Source organism: Nelumbo nucifera, chromosome 4 (genome assembly GCF_055504915.1).
Source record: "Nelumbo nucifera cultivar China Antique chromosome 4, China Antique-T2T, whole genome shotgun sequence".
Taxonomy (NCBI): domain Eukaryota; kingdom Viridiplantae; phylum Streptophyta; class Magnoliopsida; order Proteales; family Nelumbonaceae; genus Nelumbo; species Nelumbo nucifera.
In genome coordinates, this window is record NC_142652.1 from 59,936,233 (window position 1) to 59,964,172 (window position 27,940).

Below are 27,940 nucleotides of genomic sequence, written 5' to 3' on the forward strand. Positions count from 1 at the left end.
ACCTTTCCTGTACTATAAACATGACAAAATGTGTCTAAAGAAGAAGAAGAAGAAGAAGAAGAAGAAGAATGACATATTTTGAAAACTTAACCCTAGAAAAGTCTTATGTCATTTTACATTTAATCTATTAGACTTAACCGTGGAAAAGTCAACAAGGTACATATATAAGTTGTTTTAAAAAGTTTAGGGTATATATAAGTAGTTTCTCAAATATACAAGGTATATAAACAATTAACCAAATTATTATTTGGAATAAACCCCTTAAACCTCCTCTATATTTTCTAAAAAAGTCTTAAACCTCCCCTTTAAGTTTGACTTGCCCCTAATCCTCCCTTGACCTTTAGGCCCCATTCGCTTTTCAGTAAGTTACTTACCTGGGTAAATGCAATTACCTGGGTAAGTTTTTCCTAGGAAACACTTACCCAGGTAAGTGCATTTACCCATGTTCTTTTATTTCTCAGGTAAATAAGGCAATGCCTATTTTAGTTATAGAAATCCATTATTAAAAATGGCATTTTTGTCACATTCAAGTGTTGGCAACTTTCCCCCTATGTGGGAAAGTTATTTACCCACCAAGGAGATGGGTATCACTCAAGAAAGTGATACCCAGGAAAATAAACCTTCCCTGGTCCCCACATAAAGCTGAAAAGAGAACATGGGATTCTTGGTCAATGGGAACCAAAATCTCATTAACCAACTTTTCCCCCTCTCCAAATCCAAAAAATGAACGCCCCCTTAGGGATAAAGGGACTTATACACCCCCTTCTATTACTTTACCATTAGAAATCTAATAGCCTCTGCTGATGTCATGGACTTAAACATATTATAATACTAATTTTGCCCTTATATAAAATTATCACATGTTTAATGACTAAAATACCTTTAAACCATAAGGAATCCTTAACCTTAAACCTCTCTTTACCCAAAAATTGGTTTGTTTATGATGTAAAAAAATGAAATACTAAAATACCTTTACTCATACTAACAGTTTAAGGGTAAAGTTGGAATTAAGAAAAATCTACTAACTTGATAGGAGGAATTAAAATGGGCATAATAGACAGTTAATGTCTCTATCCACTTAAAAGTAACGAGATGGATTTATAAGTCCCTTTAATGGCTGGGACCACACCAATAAGCACTTATTTGCGTTTGGGAAATGAGCTCAAAATAATTGCTTATTACGAGAATAAGCAAAAGCCCAAATTTTGGGGCTTATTTTTAAGTACTTATTCAATAAGTGCTTATTTTCCTTTATGGCTTATCTTTCTCCACCACATCCTTTTAAAAATGCCTATACTACCCCTATTTAAAATAAGTGCTTTTTCACCAAATGCTCCTAAATGCTTATTAAAATAAACACTTATTTTTAATCACTTATTTTTCAAATAAGCACTCCCAAAGCGTAAGGTCTTCAAGGGATTTACCCTTTCATTTAACCAAAATAGAAAAAAAAAAGAAAACAACACTATGCAACAAGCAAACAAATAGTTCTAAATTTTCTAATTATTATTGTTCTTATTACCATCCATCCCATCTTCATCATTATTTGGGTGCTCTGGTTATCCAAGGAAGAGTCACTAAGGGAGAAAATTAATTCAAAGTTAGCAGGTTGGAAAAGCAATTCACTCTCTCTTGCCGGTAGGGTTGTTCTTATTGACTCTGTGATTTCCATGATGCCCCCAATTCATAATGAGAAATTTCAATGTCCCAGCAAATGTTATTGAAGATATAAACAAAATCCAAAAAAGAAAATTGTGGAGTAAGTCCAATGGGAAAAAGCCATTACACCTTATGAGATGGGATAACGTTTGCTCCCCAAAAAGATGGGATGGTCTGGGGCTGAAAAAACTTCAATGGGTAAATGAAGCAAATATTGCAAAATTAGGATGGAAGATTTTGAAAAGTAAAGATAATTTATGGGTCATGGTGGTAAAGCACAAATATTTGAAAACAAACAATTTTTGGATTGTTGGTATTAAAAAGGGAATGGGGTGGAATCCCCCAGTCAAGGAAAGTCTTGAAAAAGGGAATGGGGTGGAAGTTGGGGAATGGTAAATCAATATATTTCTAGAATGACAAATGGATGGGAAATTCATCCCTTGTAAAAGAAAATAATGGTGAAAACATTGAGAATCCGGAGCTACTGGTTAGTGAATGTATTGATGATCAGAGGAAAGTACAGCTGTTCACGGGTCGGGTTGGGTCGGTTTACTGAGGTTTTTCCAACCGACCCGACCTGGTTGGGTTACCTGAGATGGAAACCGAAACCGACCTAGTGTTAAGTAAAACCGACTTTGTCGGTTTGAGTCAGGTTGGGTCGATTTGGGTCGGTTTCGGCTCTAAGTTCATCCATGCCCCCCATGACCCATGTGCCTGTGTGGTGCAAGTTTGGGTTGTCAGATATTTCAGTTTTTATGTAAAACTGAAATATCTTTATTTAACAGTTTTAAATTTAAAATATATTTAAATTAAAATCGAAATATATATTTAAATAGTTAAGTAGGAACTAAGTCGGTTCAGGTCGGGTCGGTTTCAATTTTTACACAAGAAAACCGAAACCGACCCGAACCATCGGTTTATGAATTTGTACAACCCGAAACCGACCGGTACTGATGAAAACCCGGTCGACTCGGGTTGGGCCGGTCCGGGTTGGGCCTTCTTATGAACAACCCTAGAGGAAAGTTTGGAGAGAGGAAAAAGTTAGAGAAATTGTTTCTACTTCTTCTTGACAGAAAATTAGACCCATCTTTGTTCCCTCAGTGAATAAGGATGATGAGCTTATTTGGAGATTGGAACCAAGAGGTAATTTTTCCATCAAGTCGGCTTATATAGCTAAAATTATGGAAAATAGAGACACGAGTGATTCATTTAATTGGAATTCTAAAGTTTGGAAACTATGCTTCCCCCCTAAATTGAAAATTGTTCTTCTTCTTCTTTTAAGGGGTAGGCTTCCCTCTAGGGAGTTTTTGAAGAAAAAGGGGTTTAACCTAGAGGACACTTGTGATAGATGTGGTTAGAGGATATCAATCATATTTTTTACCAGTGCACTTATTCTAAACAGATTTGGATGATGATTTACCCTTACCTAGACAGTCCAAAAGATGAAGATGGAAATATGAAGGTTTGGTGGGAGAGAATTTTGAACCATAGACAAGAATATAAACTAGAAAAAACAGCTTTTATATTATGGTTCATCTGTAAGAGTAGAAACAAAAAGATTGTGGAGACTCCCCCTCCTCAGGTTTTGGAGAAAGCAAGAATGGCTTTTTACGAGAATGTAAAAGTTCATCAAAATGAATCCGATAGAGAATTTTCAAAGAAGTAGCTACTGTTTATTTGGAAATCCCCAAAATGCAACACAATCAAAATTAATTTTGATGCATCTTGTATGAATGGTTTCAATTGTGCTATGAGGACCATTGCTAGAAATTATGGTGGAAAAGTTTTAGATATAAAAGCGTATTATTTGGGTAAAGCCACAATTAATATGGCCGAGGCCTAGGCTGCATGGGAAGCCCATAATCTAGCTTTAAACTTCAAAGATTGTCCCATAATTATAGAAGGGAACTCCAAGCTCGTCATTTCTTGTTTTCGTGGAGAAACCCAACTACCGTGGAACATACAAAACATCATTGAAGACTGCACTGCTTTGAAGACCAAGTTCGAGTTTGGTTTAGAGTACCGACATGTCTTTCATGAGGCGAATCAAGTTGCTGATTGGGTTGCTCATCAGGATCAATTCAGTCCTTCAAACTCCTTAAATTTTAGGGTAAAATACAAAAACTTTCCCTGAGTTTTCTAACAATCATGAAAACCTCCCCTGTAGTTTCACTTTAATAAAAACCTCCCTTATACTTTTTAGGAAATACTCAACTACCTCCCTCCCTAGACAAAAAAGCCAATCAAATGTGTTTGTTCTTTTAAAATGCTTATTTTGCCCTTATGCCTATCTATTTATACGTAGATTTATTAAAATACCCTCAAAGCACTATTCATTTTCTTTCGAGAACTGAGAACCAGAGCCACCAACCTTCTCTATTTCTTAAGTTTGCCCTACTATCTTTAGTTTGCCATGTCCATCATATGCCCATGGCCTTTTTCCTAAACAAAGCCAATTTAAGAGACTCCTGATCAACGCATCTTGAAAATGTCTCAGTGGATTGGCAATGATAAGGGATCCACCATTAGTAAGTAGAATTTTTGGAGATCAAATGATCTGTAAACATGGATCTTCTATGCTTCTGGTTGGCAATAATGAAAATCCAAAACCCCTCTGTGCTTCAAGCATCTTTTCTACATTTCAAGCAATCCATCGACCTTATAAATCTCAAAAAGACAATTGTTTCATCAAATTTTAGAACACCATGCATAATGAAATTAAAGAAGTTCAAACCTACTTAATTAAGAGCATAAGACAAACCATTGCAACTACGAGCCTTAACACCAAGCTTCAGAAGATGGCGTATATTAATGGTTGCAGCATCTATCAACATAAGCGCTTGTTGTTGTATAGCTGGACCAACCTTCTTCGCTGCAGCTGCGAGGATAGACACCATCTCTTTAATGGAGGTGCACTTAAGCAGTTTGTCATAAGCATACATCTTTAATGGAGGGCAAAAGAAAGGACAAGGACGAAGAATACATACCATAAGATAGAGATCATGGGGTGACGAGGAGGGGCATGTTTTTGAGTCCATGTGTGGGGGAAGCATTGTTGAGGAATGATAGCTGGTCTTGGACCTAAATCTCATCATTCAGATCGATAGCACCATCATAGAAAGGAGAAGCCAAAGTAGTAGCTAACAAAGATGATGTGGGCGGAGGAGAACCCACGACCATGTTGTTCATGCCATTTATTTCCACCGAGTAGGAGGTAGAGGAGCTGGAACCAGGACTTACAAGGTTGGTCTTGGTTGGGGATATCTAAGAAGGCGGAAGCAACCTAAGGCAACAATAGTGAGGTCGATGTTTGCACAAAGAGCGAATAAGCAAGGTTGAAGCCGTCACCATGCATCCACGAAGAAGGATCCTGTCTAAAATCGAAGGAGTTGGAGTTGCTGCAAAGAACAGAGATGAAGACAAAGGCGTGGATGGTGTTGGCAATAATTTAATAAATATAAGAGCAAAATAGGTATTTAAAAAAAACAAATACATTAAGTTGGATTTTCTGTTTAAAAAAGGGAGGTAGTTGCATTTTTTTAAAAAGTATAGGGGAGGTTTTTGTTAAAGTGAAACTATAAGAGGTTTTTATGATTATCAGAAAACTCAAGGGAGGTTTTTGTATTTTAATATCTAGGATCTCCCTCCCCCTCAAGGTTTTATATGTAAGTGTGATTCTTGGGGACGTGCTACCCAGGCTTGTGTAGCACCGCTTGGATTTATCAAAAAAAAAAAGGAAAGAAATCAAGAAATGGATTTTCATAATCATGGTTAAACTCAAGTGGGTTTTCACTTAAAGGGTCTTCATCAAAGAAAATGATGGAGATGAATTTCCTAAGAGTCCGTTTGGTTTGCGCGACTGAGATGGTTTCCCACGTTTTGTTTTGAGCGAACTGCTGGGATGTGATGAGAACTGGGTTCTCATTTTTTAGGATGTGGGGTCTCACCAAATAGGTGCGACCCCACTACGAAAAGAAAGAAGTGTGAAAATTTTATCAAAGGGAGGCAACCATCTTCTTCTTAGCCATCATCCAACCATCTCATCACCGACGCGATCTTTCTCGGAGGTAAGCTCATATTTGAGTTCCTCTCATGATTTTCGTTTGTTTATATACATTTTTTACCTATTTTCATGAATGAACTCCCCACGAGATTTCCGTTCGTCTTTTCATTATATCATTTTTCATCCCATCCCATCCTTTCTCGGCAACCAAACAGACACAATCATGATAAAAAACCCAAGCATCATGAAAATTTGGTATTATTGGTTGCTCCTTAGTTCTACTTACAAACCGCCTCGTGGTCGGGCTGGGGCTGCCCTTTTGGTTAAAGAAAAATCTTCTTACTTCTCACTGTCTCTGTGCAGCAACACATTGCTTCTATGCTACTAAACTTTTATATTCTTATCTTCTTTGTTTCCTATTATCCACCGTAAAAGAATAGGATGAAATGTAAACGGGTTCTTATGGAAGGATAATTTTCAATGGGCCTGCCTGTTGACACAGTGTTTTTCCGAGGTCTTCTCGTTAAACGGGTTGGCACTTTGAAAACGTTGAGCTCTATTTTAGGTTTTAATCATTACATAACCTGGCTATTTTCTGTCTGGTTTCTTGTGGTCTTTTCCACATTTAACAATTCAAAACCCTACTTTTCTTCTGATTGGATTTATTAGCAATATTAGCTTTGTTTTTTCTTCCCACTTCTTTATTTATTGCATCAGTTTTTTGTGGGTTTATCAGATATTTCTCTTTCTCTAACAGAATTTTGTTGCCCTTTTGATCAAATAGGTCGGAACACTCTCAGAAGCCCAGTATCTATTGTGCAGCAAATCTCTATCGAGTTCTTCTTCCTTCTTCTTTTGATAATCCTTCTTCTCTTCTTACTTCTGTTTTCTGCGTTTCTGATACTCCTGAAGGTAGTCTGTTCTGCTGGCTATTTGGCTCCTTTTGGGTTCGTTTCATTTTTCTTTGCTTACCTCTCTGGTCTGACACATCTGCTCGCTTTGAGAAAATGTTCTCTTGCAAGCGTTCCATCTAAAATTATTCTTGTCTATCTAATCTCTATAAATTAATCGGTGGATGTCGGTATTTCTCACGGCAATAATTCAGATCCAAATTTCAAGGCCTATTCTGGAGAATTCAAATACCCTTCGGTATTTAAACTGGAAATCTCTTTGAAAGAAAAGAGAAGGGATGGGGAACTAAAAATGGGAATGACTTCCGGATCTCTACATATGTATTTATCATCTTGAAGACTGGTTTAGACATAGATTTCGGAGTGTTTTGGTAGATTTATTGTTCTTGTTCTTCCTTTAGGGTCCCTTTCCTAGTTCTTTCCCTGTGATGAAATTCTTTGAAGCAAACGAGAACTAGGCAAATGACTACAGATGAGACAGGTGATAGCTCCTTGTGGAGTAGGGAGCAGGAGAAAGCTTTTGAGAATGCCCTGGCAACCCATCCTGAGGATTCTGAAGATCGATGGGAGAAGATTGCAGCAGATGTACCAGGGAAAACTCTTTCAGAGATCAAACATCATTATGAACTCTTAGTTGAAGACATTAATGGGATTGAGTCTGGTCGTGTGCCTTTGCCTTGCTATGTTTCTTCAGAGGGATCAATGGACTATGCAAGTGAGGCTGGGGCTGCTAAAAAGGGAGGTAATTTTGGCAATTTCCAAAATGATTCTAGTCATGGAGTGAAAACACAAAGATCTGATCAAGAACGCCGTAAGGGGATAGCTTGGACAGAGGATGAACACAGGTAAACTGATACCTGTTGATGTTTCTTTATTTTCTATAGCCCAAATGTGTAGATATATCCTGCGAAAGAAATACTGGTATATAACTTTACTTAGAGATTGGTTACTGTTTCATTATTTTATTGATTAGTGTGTCTCCATACTTTTAATTTAATATAATACCATGCTTTTGAGGAAATTTGTTTCCAACCTTGTGTTGTGCTTCACCTAGAACTATTTAATTTGTAGTTGTAGTTCTGCTTTTTAAAATATGGATGTATAGATATTTCCTGCAAATGAAATACTGAGAATTATTTATCAGAAAAAAATACTGAGAATTGGTCTATAGTTAAAGATTGTTCTTTATTGTAGATACACCATCCGCCTTTGGCTACTCCTATTCTTGTTTAAGGCCTGGACTTACTCCATGGGTCCCTTCTTAGAATCCGGCTTCTCACATGTTATCATGTTTCCAGACTTCCATTCTTCTTGTTTTGGTTCAATATATATTTCCTTCTTATTTTACTTTTGTTCTCTCTTATGTTAGAAGTATGGAGACAGCAAGACACACTATCAATAAAATAATGAAAAGAGTAGCAAGATAAGCAAGAGAATGGTCTCAACAAGGAGAGTATAGAGGCAGAACCTAGGTACTCAAGACATTGCAATGAGAAACGACTAGAATTTATCCCTAGATCATCTGGTTTATGATTTTCATAGGAATTAATAGCTTGGCCTTGAAATTTATCTTGGTCATTATACTGATTCACCTGTGTTGAGTGAAAGCTCCACTATGTGCTAGTCTGGTAAATCCCAATCAAATGAGGTGCTAGGTTCATGGTACTAAGGAAGTTGTTATTTTCAGTTTAGGGTTAGGATGGTTTCTAAAGTAATATCAGTTGACTAATTTACTGACTTAAAACTATATCTTTATAAAATAATTATTGCACTATCTTTGCAGTGTTTAGCATTCTCAGGAATTAGAATAGATAAGATGAAAAATCCATAAAGGGGACCAATTGAACTATCAAAAAGTAAACAAATAAGGGGACTAATTGGTTCTGTTGCTGGTGGTTTTGGTAGAGTGGCAGCATTAATTGTCTAATAACTATGGTAAATTCGCAGTATCAGTAGATGGTACTTCTGGGTGTTAGCATTCAAGCTAAAACTTTAAATTTAAGGATGACAAGTATCATGTGGTTTTCACAATTTTAAAATTTCATTACATTTTCTTTTATATCCATAAATTTTCCAATTTTTCCAAGATTATTGGCATTCTGATTTTACTGTGATAGAATCTGGTCTATGGGCTTGATTTAGAAGCGAGAATGAACCTTGGTTTGGATTAGTTTGAAAACATTTATAATTATTTGTAATCATAAATAATATGTGGTTCTTTGTCCTAATGCATCATTACTGTGAGGAATTCATTAAGCTGCAGAAATGATTAAATGCGTTATCAAATAGGTCAAGCTGTGAGGAATTTATTGTAATCTCTTTCTTATTATAATAAAGTTGATTTTATCATAAAAGGGGCTTGAATGCTATTGAAGCCCATGATTTATTTCATTTTTTTCACCTTGCTTGGTTGCTTGGAGTACTAGCTTACAAACAGGGATTCATCTGTTCTACTTTCCTCTTAAGAAGTGCCTTTTTGTTACTGTATATGGATGTTTTTGGGTTGCTTGGATGGATTGAATATTTATGTAAAAACATGGATTCAAAAGCTAAATCCCCATATTTTACTCAATTCTGCTCTGCTGTAATGGATTTTTGGAGACTACTGGAATTACTCTTTCAATTGTCTCCAATTCCAGTTCCACCCTGATCCCTTATCTAAAGACAGATTTAATGAACTTTTTATGTGATGCTCCATATGAAGAAATTTAGCTGAGAATTTTCTGTAGGAATTGCTGGGAGGTTTCTAATAGTAAAGGAAATCAATGGCTGTTTGCTAGTTTTAAAATATGCTTTTAATGGTTGAAATAGTAATATACTAATATCAGCCTGTTCTTTGTCTTCTAATGTATATGAGTAGAAATAAATTTTGAGAGCTTTCTAGGGTAGGGTTCAGTTTCTTTCTATGGTCTTATGAGGGTTACTCTTATGATTTGTTCTATAGTGACTTGGTAGATTTAAACTATATTATATTGGAGAGATTTACATCTTGCATAACTCCTTTAAGTTGTACTAGGCTTAACTTTGTTGTGTTTTCTTGGCATCTTTTGCCCTCCAAAGATCAGTCTTTCTTTAGGTAGTTCCCAGCGAACTTAACTTTTTTGGTAATATAAATAAAAAAAATTATTGATTAAAAAATAAAAAAGAAAACTTTATTGATAAAAGAAGCAAAACTACATCAGGAAGGTGATGAGAGATCACCAAAAGATCAAAAACAAAGCACAAAACAGAAAACCTGAAGAGATCTTTTGCAACAGAAACAAGAGAGTTGCAGAAATTAGGGTTTCAAGAGAGAGGAAGAAGAGAAGAGAAGAGAAGAAGAAGAAGAGGAAGAAGAGAGAAAGTGTCAAGAGGTGTGTGTTATTCACTGTTCACACCCTCAAAAGATTACTTTATAATTTGAGAAAATAATAATTACAAGAAGGCCCCTATATGGGTGCCCAAATACTGAGAGAGTACGAGAAAGGAAAAAAAAACAAAAGACACCCTTGTCTAGCCATTCTCAACACTCCCCCTCAAGCTGAGCATATATGTCAATCATGCCTAGCTTGGCAAGGTTCTTAGTAAACTTTGGATGGTGAACACCTTTAGTGAGGCAATCAGTTAGTTGGCCTTTTGACCTTACAAAAGGAAGGCAAATCTCTCCACTAGCAATTCTTTCTCTAATAAAGTGTTTATTCACCTCAATATGCTTTGTACGATCATGTTAGACAGGATTGTGAGCAATATTTATGGCTGCTTGATTGTCATAGTATAGTCTCATTGGAACATTTGCTTGGATGCCCATCTCAGTCAATAAGGTCTTCAACTAGAGTAGTTTAGACACTCCATGAGCCATTGCCCTGTACTCTGCCTCAACACTAGAACAAGCAACCACAGATTATTTCTTACTTCTTCAGGAAACCACATTGCCTCTAACTGAGGCACAATAACTGGATGTAGATCTTCTATCATCGATGGACCCTGCCTAATCAACATTTGTGTAAGCCTCAATCTTTAGATGGTCGTGGTCGGAATACAACATCCCTTTGTCAGGGCATCCTTTCAGGTAGGCTAAAATTCTGTTAACTGCCTGCATATGAGATGTCCTGGGTTCATGCATATATTGGCTAACCACTCCAATAGCATAGGAAATGTTAGGTCTAGTCAAACAAAGATACAGAAGGTGTCCCACCAATCTCTGATATACCTCCCTGTCTGGAAGAACTTTTCCTTCGGTAGAGTTCAACTTGTGGTTGGGATCAATTGGAGTTTCTACAAGTTTACACTCTAATTTCCCAACCTCATGAAGCAAATCAAGTACATATTTCCTTTGTGACAGAAAAATCCCCTTCTTGGATTTTGCAACTTCAATTCTAAGAAAGTATTGGAGATCACCAAAGTCCTTAAATCTCAAATTCAGAAGTAAGGAATGACTTTAACTGAGAGATACCTGTGATATCGTCACTTGTCACAACAATGTCATCAACATATACTATCAACATTGCTACTCTACCATCAACTCTTCTAATAAATAAGGTGTGGTCAGCTTGAGATTGAGAAAAACCAATCTTTAAGATGGCATTCCTAAACCTGTCAAGCCATGCTCTTGGAGATTGTTTTGGCCCATACAAAGACTTCTTTAAGTGGCATACTTTTCCATCACTGTTAAGAAAACTTACCCCAGGTGGTAAGTCCATATACATTTCCTCTTGTAAGTTCCTATTAAGGAAGGCATTCTTTACATCTATTTGATATAGAGGCCATGAGTAATGGGTGGCAGGAGACATGATTACACGAATAGAGTTCATTTTAGCAACTGGAGCAAAGGTTTCTAGATAATCCATGCTATAAGTCTGAGTGTACCCTTTGGCTACAAGACGAGCTTTGCATATTTCAATTGAGCCATCTGCCTTGTGCTTAACAGTATAAACCCTCTTACACCCAACAAGAATCTTATCTTTGGGGCAAGGAACAACCTCGTAAGTCTGGTTCTTTATTAGGGCCTCTATTTCTTGGTTCATAGCTTCCTTCCAGTGGGGGCACTACATTGACTCTATAACACTTCGAGGGATGGAAACAGAAGAGATAGCAGAAATATAGGCACAATATGAAGGTGAAAGAGCTTCATAAGACACATAGTTAGTGATAGGATACTTGTTACATGTCCTCTTCCCTTTTTGAATGGCAATAGGAAGATCAATGTTAGAATCAATAATAGGATTATCAGGAGGTTCAAGATTACCTGAATCCGGGGAATCAGATTGTGATAGGCATTCTACTTCAGAAGCCACCCTCTTATTGCGCCTAATGAAAAACTGCTGCCAGGACCGAGGTCGATACACAGGAGGAGGAGGAGGAGAAGGAATAGAGGTAGGAAGAGAGGGAGGAATAGAGGTAGGAACAAGAAGGTAGAAGGGAATCTGATCTTCACTTGCATTTTCCCCTTGAAGAGAAGGACAAGGTGACTAGAAAAAGGAAGAGGATTCCAAAAAGGTAACATCCTTAGAGACGTATCTCTTGCCAGAGAGAGCATCAAAGCATCTATAGCCTTTCTGGATTGGAGAGTAACCAAGGAATACCCACTTAATTGATTTAGGATCAAACTTGTGTCGGGAAGGACTCATATCATGAACAAAACAAACACAATCAAAGACCTTAAGGGGTAGATTAGAAGGAGGTCCATCAGGGAAGAGTAGTTGATGAGGAGAATGAAGGTTAAGGACCCTTGATGGGAGTCTATTAGTGAGATATACAGCTGTCTCAACAGCATCACCCCAGAAACGAGTTGGAACATGAGTTTGGAACAATAAGCCTCGAGCAACTTCAACCACATGCCTATTTTTTCTTTCAGCCACCCCATTTTGTTGTAGAGTATGACAACATGAACTTTGGTGAATAGTGCCCTTGTCTTCAAGAAATCTATGCAAGTGATGTTCAAAGTATTCCTTGGCATTGTCAGATCTTATTATCTTAATTCTTTCTTCAAATTGTGTCACAACCATATTCATGATTTGAACAATCATAGGAGCTTCATCTCTACTTTTCATCAAATAAAGCCATGTATACCGACTGTAGTCATCAATGAAGAGAATGAAATATTTGCACCCCCCTCCATACAGGGGACAACATATGGGCCCAAACATCAGTATAGATCAGGTGGAAAACAACATTACTTCTTTTACTGCTTGCAAAATATATGTTTCTACATTGTTTGGATAAATGACAAACTTCACATTCAAAATTCAATTTGGACACAGAATCAAACAAGTTTGGAAACAAAAACATGACAGTATTGACAGACATATGACCAAGGCGACAATGCCATAATTTCAAAAGACTAATTTTCTCATTGGAACAAGACTCAGTCTGGCTTGACAATCCATGCTCTGAAGGTCTATCCAGGAGGTGGACTCCATCCACTTCATGCCCACTTCCAATCGTCTTCCCTGTGCTCAGGTCCTGAAAAACACAATGGTTGGAAAAGAAAGGTCATTGAGCAATTGTGGGCTTTTGTTAGAGAACTAATAGACAATAAATTTTTTTGTAGCTGGGGCACATGTAGAACAGAGTCAAGAGAAAGGTTATTAGTGATTTTGACTTCACCCTGACCCGAGATTGGGGTTTGAGATCCATCAGCAACAGTAATCTTGCCCTTCCCCGGGGTTAACTTATATGAGGTAAAATGTGAAGGCATACTAGTCATATGGGCACTGGCCCCAGAGTCTACAATCCATGGGCTAAAGGAGGTGGAACAAGCAAGTGTAATACTTGTCTTGGCATATGAACTAGATAGATTACTAAGTCCAGAACCAAATGAGGAGGATGTACCACCCTTCTATAGTTGCAACAATATATTCCTAAGTTTGTCCATCACATCAGAGGAGTCAAGCACATCCGAGGGCTGAGCATCATTACCAACTATAGCCAAGTGAGCATTGCCCTACTTCCTGGTTTTGTACTTCTCCAGCTTTAGATGAGGATTGAGCTTCCAACACCTTTCTTTGGCGTGTCTTGGCTTCTTGTAGTACTCACAAATAACATCCCCAACCTTTTCTGCAATGGGATGTTTGCTAGTATTTTGCTTGGGTCGTGATGACATAATGGTAGAATGATCACTCATAGAGGATTGCATCATGGCGGTTCTTCGACTTTCTTCCCCTTGTACAAGAGAGTAAGTAGTAGCAAGAGAGAACGCTTGCACTAAGAATGTGTTGCCTGGTGAAATCAAACTCTGGGTTTAAGCCTGCCAAAAAATCAGACTGTATTCTCCTCTATGTACTTCCGATAGTACTCACCATCTTCAGGGTCCTTCCAAAGTAGAGATTTCAAGTGATCCATTTCTTCCTAGATAAACTGTAGAGAAGAGAAATACATAGCAACAAATCTCTCCCCTTGACGCATATTGCAAGCTTCCCTCCAAAGTTGATACACTCTAGCAGTATTGTTAACTTAGGAATAAGTAGCAATCACCCTATCCCAGATATCCTTGGCAGATGGAAGAAACATGTAATTTTGGGCAATATGAGGTTGCATTGAGCAAATCATCCATGTCATAACAAGGGAGTTGTCCTGTTCCTACCTTGCAAATTTCGGGTTTTTAGGACTTGGCTTCACTTCCCTTCTTGTGATGAATCCCAGTTTACCCCTCCCAATAATGGTAAGTTTAGCAGACTGAGACCACTCTAAAAAATTAGTTCCATCCATTTTAACAGTAGTTATCATACCACTGGAAATATCTGCAATTCCCGAGAGCATGCCGGGAACCATTTGAAAATCCTTGGATGATTCCATATTCTAACAAGACACCTTTTCACCAACCAAAAATGACCCCCAACACTTTAACCACGGTTCCAGACCCAAAAACCAGCTTACCACACGGTTAAGAACCAAAGGAAGCCCGAAAAAACTAGGTTGGCGGAAAAATAGAAGGAGAAAAAAATCTCCCAAAAATCACACAGTGCTCAAAAAATTATGGAACCACATCCCGTAAATCCCAAATTGAAAAACGACCTGAATGGTCTAGGTTTTACAACAGAAAAGTATCATTAAACCTGCTGTACATGGCTCGACATCAGATCTGGAATTTCTGCGATTTTTTTCTTAAAAAATCCACCAAAAATCATGAAGCTTCATATGATGACAAGAGTCATACCAAATTTTTTCTAAAATCAGGGTGAATCAAACTGTGCTGGTTTCATAGACTGCTGCCGGCACCTGTACAGACTGCTGATGTCATCTGGCGGCGGTCTGACATCAATAGTTCACCTCTGGGTAGGAGATCTGCAGAGAACAAATCCCAGATGCTTCTACCTGCTCTGACACCAAGTTGCAGAAACTAGGGTTTCAAGAGAGAGGAAGAAGAGAAGAGAAGAGAAGAAGAAGAGGAAGAAGAGAGCAAGTGTCGAGGTGTGTTATTCACTATTCACACCCTCAAAAGATTACTTTATAATTTGAGAAAATAATAATTACAAGAAGGCCCTTATATGGGTGCCCAAATATTGAGAGAGTATAAGAAAGGAGAAAAAACAAAAAACACCCCTTTCTAGCCATTCTCAACGAAGAGAAAAACTAGATTAATTCAAGAAGGCTCCAAAAGCCAACACCCAGATCTTCCTTAGAAACTCTTTCAAATTCTGGAAGGATTAGAACCCAATCCATAATCCTTTTGCAACACATTAGTGTTAATTTCTCTCCAGAAAATGATCTGTTCTAAAAAGTTCTTCTATTTCTTTCCTTCCACAATTCCCAGCAAATAGTAAAAGGGATGCAGCTCCAAACAATTTTTGCCTTGGTATTTCCTCTCATGGCAGGCCAATGAGCAAAGATGTTTCCTGAATATCTTGGATCCACCCATCTAGTCTTAATAGGCCAAAGAAGAAACCCCAAATAAATCTTGAGTAGGGGCAGCCAACAGACAGATGAAAAACATTCTCCTCTGCATTCTCAAACAATGATGCCAGTTTTTCTAGTACTTAATTTGTATCATTATCTGAGTAGGTACAGGCTTAGGTTATGTTTGGATAAGCTTTTGCTTTTGTGTTTTTCAGAGCACGAAAGCACGAAATATGTTTCATGCTTTTGTAATTTGGTAATTATTGTTGTCAAAACATGCTTTTGAGATTAAATGCATAAATAAATTTTTGGTTATACCATGTTGCTTTACCATGTGTGACATGATAAATTCCATTTGTCAACTTGTTATTTGTTGAAATTTATAATATACAAATGTCACATGACAACGTAGTTGTGCCATGTGGCATATATTCTGCCACACATGTGGACATCAAACTTGGCATGTATTTTCCTTTTTTTTATTTTTTATCAGCAACAAGAACAAAGCTTTATTGATTAGATAATAAATGTGTCACTAATTTGACACATTTGTCATATTCACAAATTTGCCATGTGGCATAATATTTTTTTTGAAGGATAAAGAAAAAAATTAAAATAAAAGGAGGTGAGATACAACAGAGGTGATAAGATATCACCAAAGAGCCAAAACACCCTCATACACCCAAAATAAACCAAGGAACCCACAGCATACAACTAGGAAAACCCAACCAAAACCGAGCAAATTACCCTAAACATACCCAAAGCAGATCCCAAAGAAACAAGGATCACCGAACCGACAACTGATCCTCAACAAAAAACTCCTTCCTGAATCGCCCCCTTTCAATCTACATCTGTGAGAAAACCCTCCTGGTCTGAGACATCCTCATCCCATCCCTTACTTCCTTCCAGATGAATTTTTTTCTTCAATTTCTCTTCCTTTTTTTTTTCTTTTTATGAATTCTTCGAAGTTCCTCCTAGCAAACCCCTCACCCCCCAAGAAACACAGACCTAGACTTTTCCTGATCATAACCTCTCTCCACTAATTTCTGGAGAGCTACACCATCTGAATCTCCGTCAATAATATCACTACTTTGCGGCAACCTGTTCACACCAGAATCAGGCTTGATCCCACTCAGCTCACTTTCCTGATGTTCCTTCATCTGAAGGGGGACCGAAGACTGAATTTGCTTCGTTGCCTCCCTATGATCTGTACCAGATGTCCTATTGCCTCTCACTCTGTTTTTCCTGTACACCCATTTGTATTTTTTTGTAGGTCCTCCTGTGGCATAATACTTATGGGCATCATGGCATGTCGAAAATTTTGTCACATGGCATATATTTTGCCATATTCACAAATATGCCACGTGGTATATATTTATGGGCATCATGACCCATAATTGTGTCTTGTGTCACAATTTTTTCCATGTGATATATACATTTGCACCTCATGCCTTTTTGTGGATTATAAAGCACGAAGTAAAAAATAAATATGAATTTGTGCTTTTTGTTGCACAAGTATTTATACTTTGGGTATTTTGCTTTGAAAAACACATGTTACCAGATTCTGAACCATTCTTTTCGCTGTTGAAACACAAAAATACTCTAGCTAATGTTTTGGTCTTAACAGATCACATACTTCAGAGGAGCCATTTACCATTTTATTTTTGATTAGAAAAAGAGAATTTAGCTTTTTATTAAATTGGAAAACAGATTACAGTTTCTTTATCTACTCTGCATTCCAGAGTATTACAATATACAAATAAACCCAGATTATGTAGATCAACATCCCACTGTTGTGATACAGCCACCTACAATTTAGCCCAAAGTAGAGTAGGTCTATTGAACTCACTGTTTTGCTAGAGTATCTGCCAGTCCATTCCCTGTCCTTTTAACCCATCCAAAGGTAGAGTTAAATCTTTTAGCAGGAGAATCGATCTCCCTGAATGCAAATCTGTACTTCCATGGTGCTGAGTTTACTTGCTTAGCCCAAGCAATAACCAGAAGTGAGTCCCCCTCCACCTCCAATTCTCTAGCTTCTAATTGTTCTGCTAATTTCAGGCCTTGTAGGAGTGCCATTGTCTTTGCCTGAACCGAGTCTCCATACCCAATTGGTCCCAAGTACAAGGCCACAATTTCCCCATTGTGATTCTGGAATACTCCCCTTATTCCTGCTCTCCCAGGGTTTCAAAGGGAGCTTCCATCAAAGTGCAGCTTCAATTTATGTAGTTCTGGAGGTTTCCAATCCATCTTAGTAATCTCTTTATGTGTTCCCATCTGAGTCACTTCCTTCCATTTTCTCATTATATCATTTATTGAGATATCTTTGAATGTCAATAGTTTTTACCCAGTGTGCAGATCCGATTTTGATTGTTTAAATTACTTCCTCTCCTGACTTGCTCTTCTCATTGAAAATCCTTTGATTTCTCTTCCTACATAGTCCCAACTACAGCTGCTCTTGTTACCTTCCATAAGTATTTCACCCTTTTTTTTGTAGCCGTATAGAATTAGAGTTGAATAAGCTAACCACATCTTGTGGAGGGTCCCATATGCAGCCAAAGAGTGAGGAAAAGTAGTCCCAAACGCAAGATACAAAAGAGCAAGAGATTAGTAGATGAGGTAGGGTCTCACGACTAGTTAAACAGAGGATACAAACATGAGGAGAGAGGCACTTAACTGACCTTCTTTTCTGATGCAAGTCACAGGTATTAACCTTTTCAAGAAACACTTCCCAACATAGGGTTTGCACTTTAGGAGGGATTGGCTTACACCAAATTTCTCTTACTGGAAAAGTCTCCCCCAAGGGATCTAAATGGGTAAGGGTGTTGAAAAAGGAGGCACAAGTGACCATCCATGGATGGAGACCAAACTCTCCTGTCCATAGAATTTTGATCCAAGAAGACTTGCTCCAAATTTGAAAGCAGAAGAACTAGGGATTCACATTCGTTGTCCCTTAAACCCCTTCTAAAGCCAAAATCTCAGTTTAAACCAATCTTTGAGAGTAATCCAAACCTGGCAACAGGCTCAGTCTCATAGTCTAACAAAGTATAGAGAGAAGGGAATTGCTGTTTAAGGGGTGAGTCCCCTAGCTAAAGGTTTTTCCAAAAAAGGACTTTGTTTCCACACCCCATATCACACTGAATATAATCAAGGAAAGAAGGAAGTACCTCAAAAATTGCTTTCCAAGGGGAAAAAGAAGCTGCCTGAAGAACTAGGGATTCACATTCGTTGTCCCTTAAACCCCTTCTAAAGCCAAAATCTCAGTTTAAACCAATCTTTGAGAGTAATCCAAACCTGGCAACAGGCTCAGTCTCATAGTCTAACAAAGTATAGAGAGAAGGGAATTGCTGTTTAAGGGGTGAGTCCCCTAGCTAAAGGTTTTTCCAAAAAAGGACTTTGTTTCCACACCCCATATCACACCGAATATAATTAAGGAAAGAAGGAAGTACCTCAAAAATTGCTTTCCAAGGGGAAAAAGAAGCTGCCTGAGGTGCTATTCTTGCGTCCCAACCATTGTCCACTACACCATGGATGCTTTCAATGATCTTGTGCCACAACCTTTCACTTTCTAGGGGAAATCTCCAAAGCCATTTTCCCAAGAGAGCCGTATTCCTCTTAACCAGATTTCCTACACCAAGTCCTCCTTGATCCTTGCCTTTACATACCTGTTCTCATTTTACCCAATGGTCTTTCCTTTCATCTCCCGGCTCCCACAAGAAATCTCTCATTATTTTTTCCAATTGCTTTGCAATTTTTACCGGGATCCTAAAGGTGGATAGGTTGGCTAGAGTGGATCTAATCAAAGTGATTCTTCCCCCCATGGAAATGTAGTTCCTCTTCCACATGGCTAGCTTCCTAGAAAATCTTTCTATTATGGGTTTCCAAGACTTTTAGGCTTGAGACTCTCTGGAAATGTTCTACTAGGACCTTCAAGTTTCTTAAACTGGATTCTAAGCAATCCTCACAAAATATGATTATGTCATCCACAAACTGCAAGTGAGTTACTACAACCTGATTTCTTGCTACCCTCCACCCTCTAAACTGGTTTTCTAAGTCGGCCTTTATAATCAGCCTACATAGCACCTCCACAACCAGGGTGAAAAGGAAGGGGGAAATGGGGTCTCCTTGCCTTAGCCCTCTTTTTGTTGGGAAGAAATCTTTTGCCACACCATTGATTAGAATTGAGAAATGAGCCGAACTGATACTGCCTTTGATCCATTTTTTCCATCTTCCATCCAACCCAACCTTTTCTAATAAACCTAGGAGAAAGGACCAATCCACCATATCATAAGCTTTCTCTAGATCTAAGTTACAAATTATGCCTTTGCCTCCTTGTTTTTTCCTTTCTGTTACACATTCATTTGCCACAAGAATTTGATCAATTATTTGTCTCCATTCCACAAAGGCTCCCTGATTTTGAGAAATTACCTAGGGCAAGATGCTCTTAAAACGTCCAGCTAGGACATTAGCAATGATTTTGTACAAGCTACCCACCAGATTTATTGGCCTATAATCCTTTGGAGATTTGGCATCTTTTCTCATGGGCACTAGGGCTATGAAGGTTGCATTTGCTCCTGGTGAAATCTTCCCTTTGATGTGGAACTTAGTGAAGACTTCCATCAAATCAGATTTTATTATTTTCTAGCAATCCTGAAAAAAAATCCATTGAGAAACCATCAGGTCCAGGGGCTTTGGATCTCTCCATTGAGAAAATTGCCTCATGAGCCTCTTCCACACTGAAGTGCCTTTCTAGGAGGGCTACTATCACTTCCGACACTCAAGACCAATTCAGATCCTCCAACTCCATGATTCTTTTACCTACAATGGAAAACCGTGATTTTAAAATGATCCACAAAGGTCTTTGTAATTTCTTCCTCTAAAGTTATCATCCGGCCTTCAGTTTCAACTCTAGAAATTTGATTTTTCCTTCTTCCATTTGCCACTGAGTGAAAATATTTTGTGTTCCCATCACCCTCTAAGAGCCATTTACATCTCGATGTTTGTCTCCAGGAAATTTCTTCATCTCTCAAAATCTCCTCCAACTACACCTTTAGGTGCCATCTTTCCAATCTTTCCTCCTTAGTACACACTCTTTGGGCTTCCTTACAATCTAACTCCTCTATCCTTTTAGCAATTAGTTATTTTTTTTTTCAATTCTTCCAAATTCTTCCATATTCCAATCCTTAATCCTTTCTTTCAACCTCTTTAATTTTTTCATGAATCTCACCCCTTTGTTGTTGGCATTGATCCCATCTTCCATCTACCACTCTTATTTTTTTCAATGAACTTTGGGAGTTCCAACCACATGTTTTCAAATCTAAAAGGAGTGGGACCCCCAAAAGAGTGCTCTTGGCTAAGGCTTAGGGGACAATTGTCAGAGGTTACCCTAGGAAGTGCTTTCAAGGCTAGGTTTCCCCAATGTTCCTCCCACTCTATAGAGAACAAGAGCTTATCCAGTTTTGATCAAACTTGGTTTTCGTGAAAGTTGGACTAGGTAAAAGAGGCTTGCAAAAGGCGGGGTTCTTTTAGCTCTAGAGACTCTACCAGGGCATTAAACCTCCTCATACTAGTGGTTATGGTTTGGTTTGGGCTATTTGTTTCATTTGTATATCTTATGACATTGAAATCTCCCCCCAAATACCGATGTCCCTCCCACAGTCCCTTAATTGCTGCAAGTTCCTCCCAGAACAAGTCCCTTTCTCTATATGAGTTAGGGCCATACACATATGTTAATACCCATTCACCATTCCTTATTGTCTTGGCTTTTATTGATATTGAATACAACCCAATTAATTCTTCTACACGTTCCACTTCCTCATTCCTCCAAATTGTGAGAATGCCACCAGAAGCACCCCTAGAAGGGGCAAAAGACCAGCTTAACCCTCTGCTATTCCAAATGCTTCTTATGCACCTTCTATCTAAATTTGAAAGTTTTGTTTCTTGAATCATTACAATTTCCGGTTTCTCTTTCCTTAATACGCTTCGTATAACTCTCATCTTTTTAGCACTACTTAATCCCCTCACGTTCTAGCACAACATTTTCATTTCACTTTTCTTTGTAAGCCCCTTCTACTTCCCGCTTCTAGTCACCTCCTTACTTCTCCCTCTTTTTGCTTTCAGCCTTTTCATAAGACACCCCACACACTAACTTTTCCACTTCACTCAGTTTTCTCTTCCTTTTTTATTTTTTATTTTTTTAGTTTTTATCTACACACCCTTCCTTCCTAAGGTAGACTTTGAGTTTTGTCTGTTCTTTCCCAGTGTTTTTTGGTCTCCTTCCTTTCCCCTTTGGCTGCTCCCTTGATGCTCTTGCTCTATCAATATTTTTATTGAGTTCCCCCTCCTCCTCTGCTTCACCCTTTGCAAACTCCCATTTTTCCATTCTATTTTCAGCAGAATTTTCCATCTCAATTAAGGCCTCTTATTTCCCCAAGACTAGATCCATAATCTCATTTTCCCCTATATCCACACTTCTGCTTTCTATTGGTTTTCCTGGCACACTTAGGTCCAATTCCACATCAGGTGTAGCTTCCACAACTAGATCTGCACAAACAAGATCAGCAAATTTAGCAGAAGGAACAAGAGGAACAACAAGCGAAGGAGAACAAGGGGAGGCAAAAATAGAGGACGAAACTCCTTGTAATGGAAGAGGAGATCCTTGCCCAAAGGTAGACTGTGAAGGGTTGTGGTCCTCTTCTGCATTCACCTGGACCACTAACTGGATTTGTTCGTCAGTTGCACCTCGATTTGGGCTCGTTCGGAGGCCCACATCCCAACACTAACACCTTGTTCCTGAACTTGACCTGTTCCTACCTCCCCTACTTGTTTTTGCCATTGAGTTATCTTGGATTACCTTTGGGAGACCCTAAGAAATGTAGTTTTTGGAATCCGGTGGTGGAAAGATTTGAGAAGAGACTTTCTTCTTGGAAAAAAACTATCTTTCTCTTGGTGGGAGGATTACACTGATTAGGGCCACCCTAGTCAATTTACCCATCTACTTCTTATCAGTGTTCAAGATTCTAGCAAAGGTGTCCAATAGGTTGGAAAACGATGATGAGAGAATTTTTGTGGGAGTTGGGAGAGGAGAAGAGGGACCATAGAGTGGGGTGGGAGGTGGTGGTTAGAAGCAATAGGTCAAGAGGTTTAGGGATTGGGAATATTAGAAAAAAGAAATGTGGCCTTATTGGGGAAACGGTTATGGAGGTTTTCTTTAGAGGAGAAGCCGTGGGCTAAAATAGTGGCGAGTATTCATGGGCTGGAGGACAATGGATGGGATGTTGGAACTCCGGCAAGGACTACAAGTGCTTCACCTTGGAAAGCCATCCATGACTTATTACCTGTCTTTTCCCCTTTAATTAGGTATGATTTAAACTCAGGCAACCTCATAAAATTTTGGGAACAGACTTGGGTGGGGAATTCCCCATTGGAGGACAAGGTTCCGTCTTTGTATGCTCTCTCCGACCTAAAAAATGAGCCCATATCCTCCTTCATTGTTCCTTCTTCCTCAAATTCTGGGTCTGGTTGGAACTTGGGCTTGAGAAGGGCTGTTAGAGATATAGACCTGAACAACACTTTGGCTCTCCTGGGTATTCCTGGACCCCACTAAGGAAGACACTAGAATTTGGACCCCCACCCCCTCAGGTTCCTTCTCTTGTGCTTCCTTCTTTAAAGTCTTGATTCAGTCAGATAATCCCGTAGGCTTTTCTTTCCTTGTTAAAGAGATCTGGTGCAAGCCAAATCCTCCTAGGGTTGGAAGTTTTTGTTGGGAATTATTTCTTAATAGAATCAACACTAGTGATTTGCTTCAAAGAAAGAGACCCAAGACTTGTTTATCCCCTCATAGGTGTATTCTTTGTAAAGTTGATGGGGAGACTGGTTTTCACCTTTTGATTTCTTGCCGGGTTGCCAAAACTATTTGGGGATGGGCCTTTTCTCTCTTCGGGCTTGGGTGGAACCCCCCTGTGGATGTGCAGAGCCTTTCTTGTTCTTCTTTTTTCAGGTGGCATTTGAAAAGGGGTAGAACTATGTGGAGATGCCTAAGGGCTGCAGTGTGCTGGTCAGTTTGGGAAGAAAGGAATTCAAGACTTTTCTCTGAAAGAGAGAGAAGTGTTGAAAATTTGATAGAGCTGGTTCACATTAGGGTAGTTCAATGGCTGAAATCATCGGACCTATTCATAGATTTTACTGTGGATGATCTGCCAAGGAATTGGAGAGAGATCGCTAGTAGTGCCCAGGTCAAAATGGGTCTAAGTCTGTCTTGGACCCCTGCCCCCACTAGATTTATAAAGCTGAACTTTGATGGTAGTAGTAGAGGGAATCCTAGGAAGTCAGGCATTGGGGGTGTATTTAGGGATGAGAATGGGACTGCTTTAGCTCTGTTCTCAGGCCCAATCAGGAGCGATGACTCTCTCAGGGCTGTGAGATCTTTGCAGTCTTGGAAGGTGCCCAAAGAGCAAAAGATATGAACATTAGAAGGCTTGCAATTGAAGGGGATCTAGAGGTGGTGGTAGGGTGGCTGCAAGAATGACAAGGCTGGACTATGGAACTACAACGACAAAAGGAGAAAATTCAGATGGCTGGTTAAGGACATGGAAATAAAGTTCAGTTGGGTGAAGAGATCTGCTAATTCGTTTGCTGATGGGTTAGCTAAGCTAGGGGTGGACAGGGAATCTATATTTTGGGCTAAGTTGTAATTCTGGTTTTCTCATTGTGGGGGTTCATGCCTCTGCTGGGGAGTTAAGAGAGTTTATCTCCCCCTTTGTATAATTAATTATTCTGATTGATTAATGAAAGTTTTGTTATTGATAAAAAAAGCAAAGAATGCCCATAATCAAATTGTAGATAAAAAGGTTCAAATCACATTAGCAGATTGCTTTTTGAAAATATCACACGATTTATAAACGAATTATTGCATCCCTATTTTGAATCACGATTTTAAATTGAGTTGTGCAATTTAACATGAATAGTGTTTTTGAAGAGTAAAAAATCTTTCCCCTTTTAAAATTTCTTTTATTTTATGAGGGGTATGTATATAATTTCATCTCACCTTTATAAGTAATTGGATCTGCACTGTTCCTGACTGGTTGACTGGGGATATGGAGAAACCCTCACCAAAACCCTCATTTGAAGAAGCTTCATCTCCATGTTTCAACCTTGAGCTCCCCTGCTAGTTCGCTGAAAAGGTTTGAAGCTTGAAATTTCTACTTGTAAAAACATGAGCTCCACCTTATGTTCATCTCTTTTTCAACACGAGGGACCTTTATATTTCATGAACAATGGGGCTCCACCCTATATTTTCTTAGAGAGTATTTGTGAAACTGAACTTTGATGGTATTTTTTCTTCGCTCAGTAAGGATAGTTTTGATGACTATTTTTGCTGCTTGACTGTTTGTTTGGCTTATAATTGGGTATTAGACTTTTTGAGTCCAATGACATAGTTGATAGGGCCCAAACTAAGCAACCCCTAAGCTTGACCTGGAAATTATATACATATGGTAAATATTATTATATAATATTTAGATAAAAAACTTTATATTAAAATATGGATAGAAGTTTCTATATATATTTTTTAGAATAGATAAAATTCAGTAAATTTAATTTGTAAAAAAAATCATAGTTTTATAATTAACATGGGCAAGCCTGTTCCTGTCCTAGGCCCAGACAAATATTGTTACATTTGAGGTGTGGGTCGGGCTGGGCCCTAAAAGCTGTTAATTCATTATCAAAATCTGGCCTGAGATCTTTTAGTTTTTTGGTTCATTGGCCTACACAATGGGGGTAGCCCAGCCCATCCCCCATAGCTTGATTGGCTTTAATGTTATCTAAAAATAGTTAAAAACCCAAAATTAATGCATGAATGAGTTGTACTCAGTTTGGTCAGTCCAATTACAAATGTCACATCACATTGTTATTGTTAAAAAAGTTACGAATATCACATTTCTCTTAGGGGTGCAACTTGGGTGGGTTGGGTTAGGTTGAGGATCAACCCAAGTCTAGTTTGAAGACTTAAACCTTGAGCTCAGGCTAAGGTTAATTTAATTATGACTAAAAAAGTTAATCTATAGATTAATTAATTATGGTTATGGCATAATTTTATATATTTACTAATATTTAAGTAAAAATTACAAAAAATTGTAACATCTAATCATTAATAAATTAAAATAAATAAAATAGAACACAAATAGATAATATGGAAACATAATTATTTTATTAAGTAATTAGCAGTAATTTATTTTTTTGTTAAAAGTTATTAATATAATTAACCCAAGGGTTTTTTACAAAAAAAAATTAACAATGTTTCATTGATTGACAAAATCAGATATGTTTCTAAACAAATTGCAAAAGTAGTGGGGACAAAAGGTTAATATTTTGTGGGGCTAAATTGCCGTTTCTTAAAATCATTTTACAACTCTTTCCCCATTCTGTCACTCTCTCTTTCTTGCTTCCCGTAATGAAGATTTTGGGTTTGTAAGGCTTGCTGGAGGGAAACTGAAGAGACTTCAACAATATTTGAAGTTAAAACACCTTCTTCTTCTCCTCCCCCCACCTAATACAGCAACATTGGAGCACACCAATCAGAAAACCTCCCTTGTTCATCATTTGTGAAAGTGCACTGAATATCATCCAAACTGTCTCTGTGTGTGGCTTAAATACTTTCATCGGTTAAAGTAATACAAGATAGACAAGAAGAAGGCATAAGAGAGAATGAAAGAGAAACAATCAATTAAACTTGAGGAGTATGAGAGTTTCCTTGAGAATCCCCATTACCACAATTTCACCATCAAACGACTTAACCAGGTCTTATTATTTCTTTAAAGTTGTATTGGATTCCTCTAGTTGAAGAAAAAGAGCTCCTTGAGTTACAAGTAGATATGGAATGAAATTACAAGAGAGAGACTTAAAGGTTTCTGTTGTTTCACTTTCTCTTGACAAATCAAGAGAGAGAGAGAGAGAGAGAGAGACTTAAGGGTTTGTTAATTTTGTTTAGTCTTGGTGCCATGATGCCATGTACTTACCTATCCTCAGACTCAATATAACATTTTGCTTTTTATTGTTGGAAAAAGAAAGAAAATGGAGCTGAATACCTATTTTTTTTCTTTTCTTTTTTTTTTTTTTGATAGGTTTTTGTTATGTTTATTGGCTATATACATAATTACATATATATATATATATATTTGTGGTTACTGACCCCAAAAAACCCCTTTTATGCACTAGTGGAGCATTACAAGACATTTCTTTTTTTATTTTTTCATAAGTATTATTAGAATTCGGCCTGCCCTTGAATTCTGTTAGAATGATAACAGATAAAAGAAAGAGGAGAAGAGAGAGAAGAAGAAGAGAAGAGAATAGAAGGGGGGAAAGGTCTGGTTTGAACAAGAGAGAAAATCAGTCTCTCACATTCGGCCAGATCTGTTTTATATTTCTATTAATCTGGAAATGACACCTTTTCCCCTACTTAAGTGAGGGACATAAGGACTAACATAACTTTACACATCAGCAACTTAATCATAAGCATAAAGACAAAATTACCCCTACACAGTTGACAATAACAAGCATTTTAGTTTTTTTTTAATTCAATTTTATCAAATTATCAACTTCTCCATATTCTTATTGTTACTGCTGTGGAACAGATTATTTCTTCTTGGATTGGATAAATATGGGAAAGGAGATTGGAGGAGTATATCCAGAAACTTTGTGGTGTCCAGGACGCCTACACAGGTGGCCAGCCATGCACAGAAGTATTTTATTCGCTTGAACTCAATGAACAAAGATAGAAGACGAGCAAGCATCCATGATATTACTAGTGTTGGAAATGGAGACATAGCAGCGCCCCAAGGGCCAATTACTGGTCAAAACAGCGCACCCAGTACAGGAGCATCAACTGGTAAATCCAATAAGCAATCACCTCAGCCCCAACCTGGTGCCCCTGGTGTTGGTGTCTATGGCACTACTACTATAGGCCAGCCCATTGGAGGACCTCTCATTTCAGCTGTTGGAACTCCAGTCAATCTTCCTGCCCCAGCACACATGGCATATGGTGTTCAACCCCCAGTTCACGGATCTGTTGTTCCTGGTGCACCAATGAATGTGGCTCCCATGACATATCCAATGCCCCATGCATCTGCTCATAGGTAATTTGGCTGCTAAATCATCTAGTGTACAAAACATAGAGAATAGATGGCTGGTGCTGGGTCCTACATCAGGAATAGATAGCTGAGGTTGCAACCACAGGTAGTCTGGTGCCATTGTATCTCTAGAATTAAGTTTGTTCAATTCTTATCATGTTGAAATAAGGTGTAGGGGAACATAGTATGCATGTGTATAGGCAAATGTGGAAGAAGAGGTGGCTATTTAATTAATAGAGCAGCTTGTAGTGTATTTCTTTCATCTTTTAGGTTCCTAACATGCCCCTCACCACTACTACTATTGTTAGGTGACAGGAAACAAGGTATGGTAAAGAAAGTTGTAAAGAGCCCTATTCATATTTTCACTGTTTCAGTGGTGTAAAAAACTGATAAGGTACCGTTGCTCTGATATCTGATTGACTTTCTTCTTA

The 27,940-nt window shown here is 38.2% G+C and overlaps 1 protein-coding gene across 2 annotated transcripts; it reads left to right on the forward strand.

The window, feature by feature from the left end:
• Window positions 1–5,981: 5,981 nt before the first annotated feature.
• Window positions 5,982–27,940, forward strand: LOC104613384 (transcription factor SRM1). Of its 2 annotated transcripts, XM_010281171.3 has the most exons (3): window positions 5,982–6,193; window positions 6,447–7,418; window positions 27,015–27,940. In XM_010281171.3, the coding sequence occupies exons 2-3, from the start codon at window positions 7,036–7,038 to the stop codon at window positions 27,517–27,519; spliced, it is 888 nt and encodes a 295-aa protein (XP_010279473.1). In that variant the 5' UTR covers window positions 5,982–6,193; window positions 6,447–7,035; the 3' UTR covers window positions 27,520–27,940. The 2 variants fall into 2 exon arrangements, with proteins under 2 accessions (XP_010279473.1, XP_088760612.1); XM_088904486.1 differs by lacking the exon at window positions 5,982–6,193 and having other exon boundaries at window positions 6,237–7,418.

Bases quoted from the DNA above. Each gene is read 5' to 3' on its own strand.
- LOC104613384 (XM_010281171.3), top strand. From the start codon at position 7,036: ATGACTACAGATGAGACAGGTGATAGCTCCTTGTGGAGTAGGGAGCAG. The intron at 7,419-27,014 runs GTAAACTGATAC...GCTGTGGAACAG, and splicing joins TGGACAGAGGATGAACACAG to ATTATTTCTTCTTGGATTGG.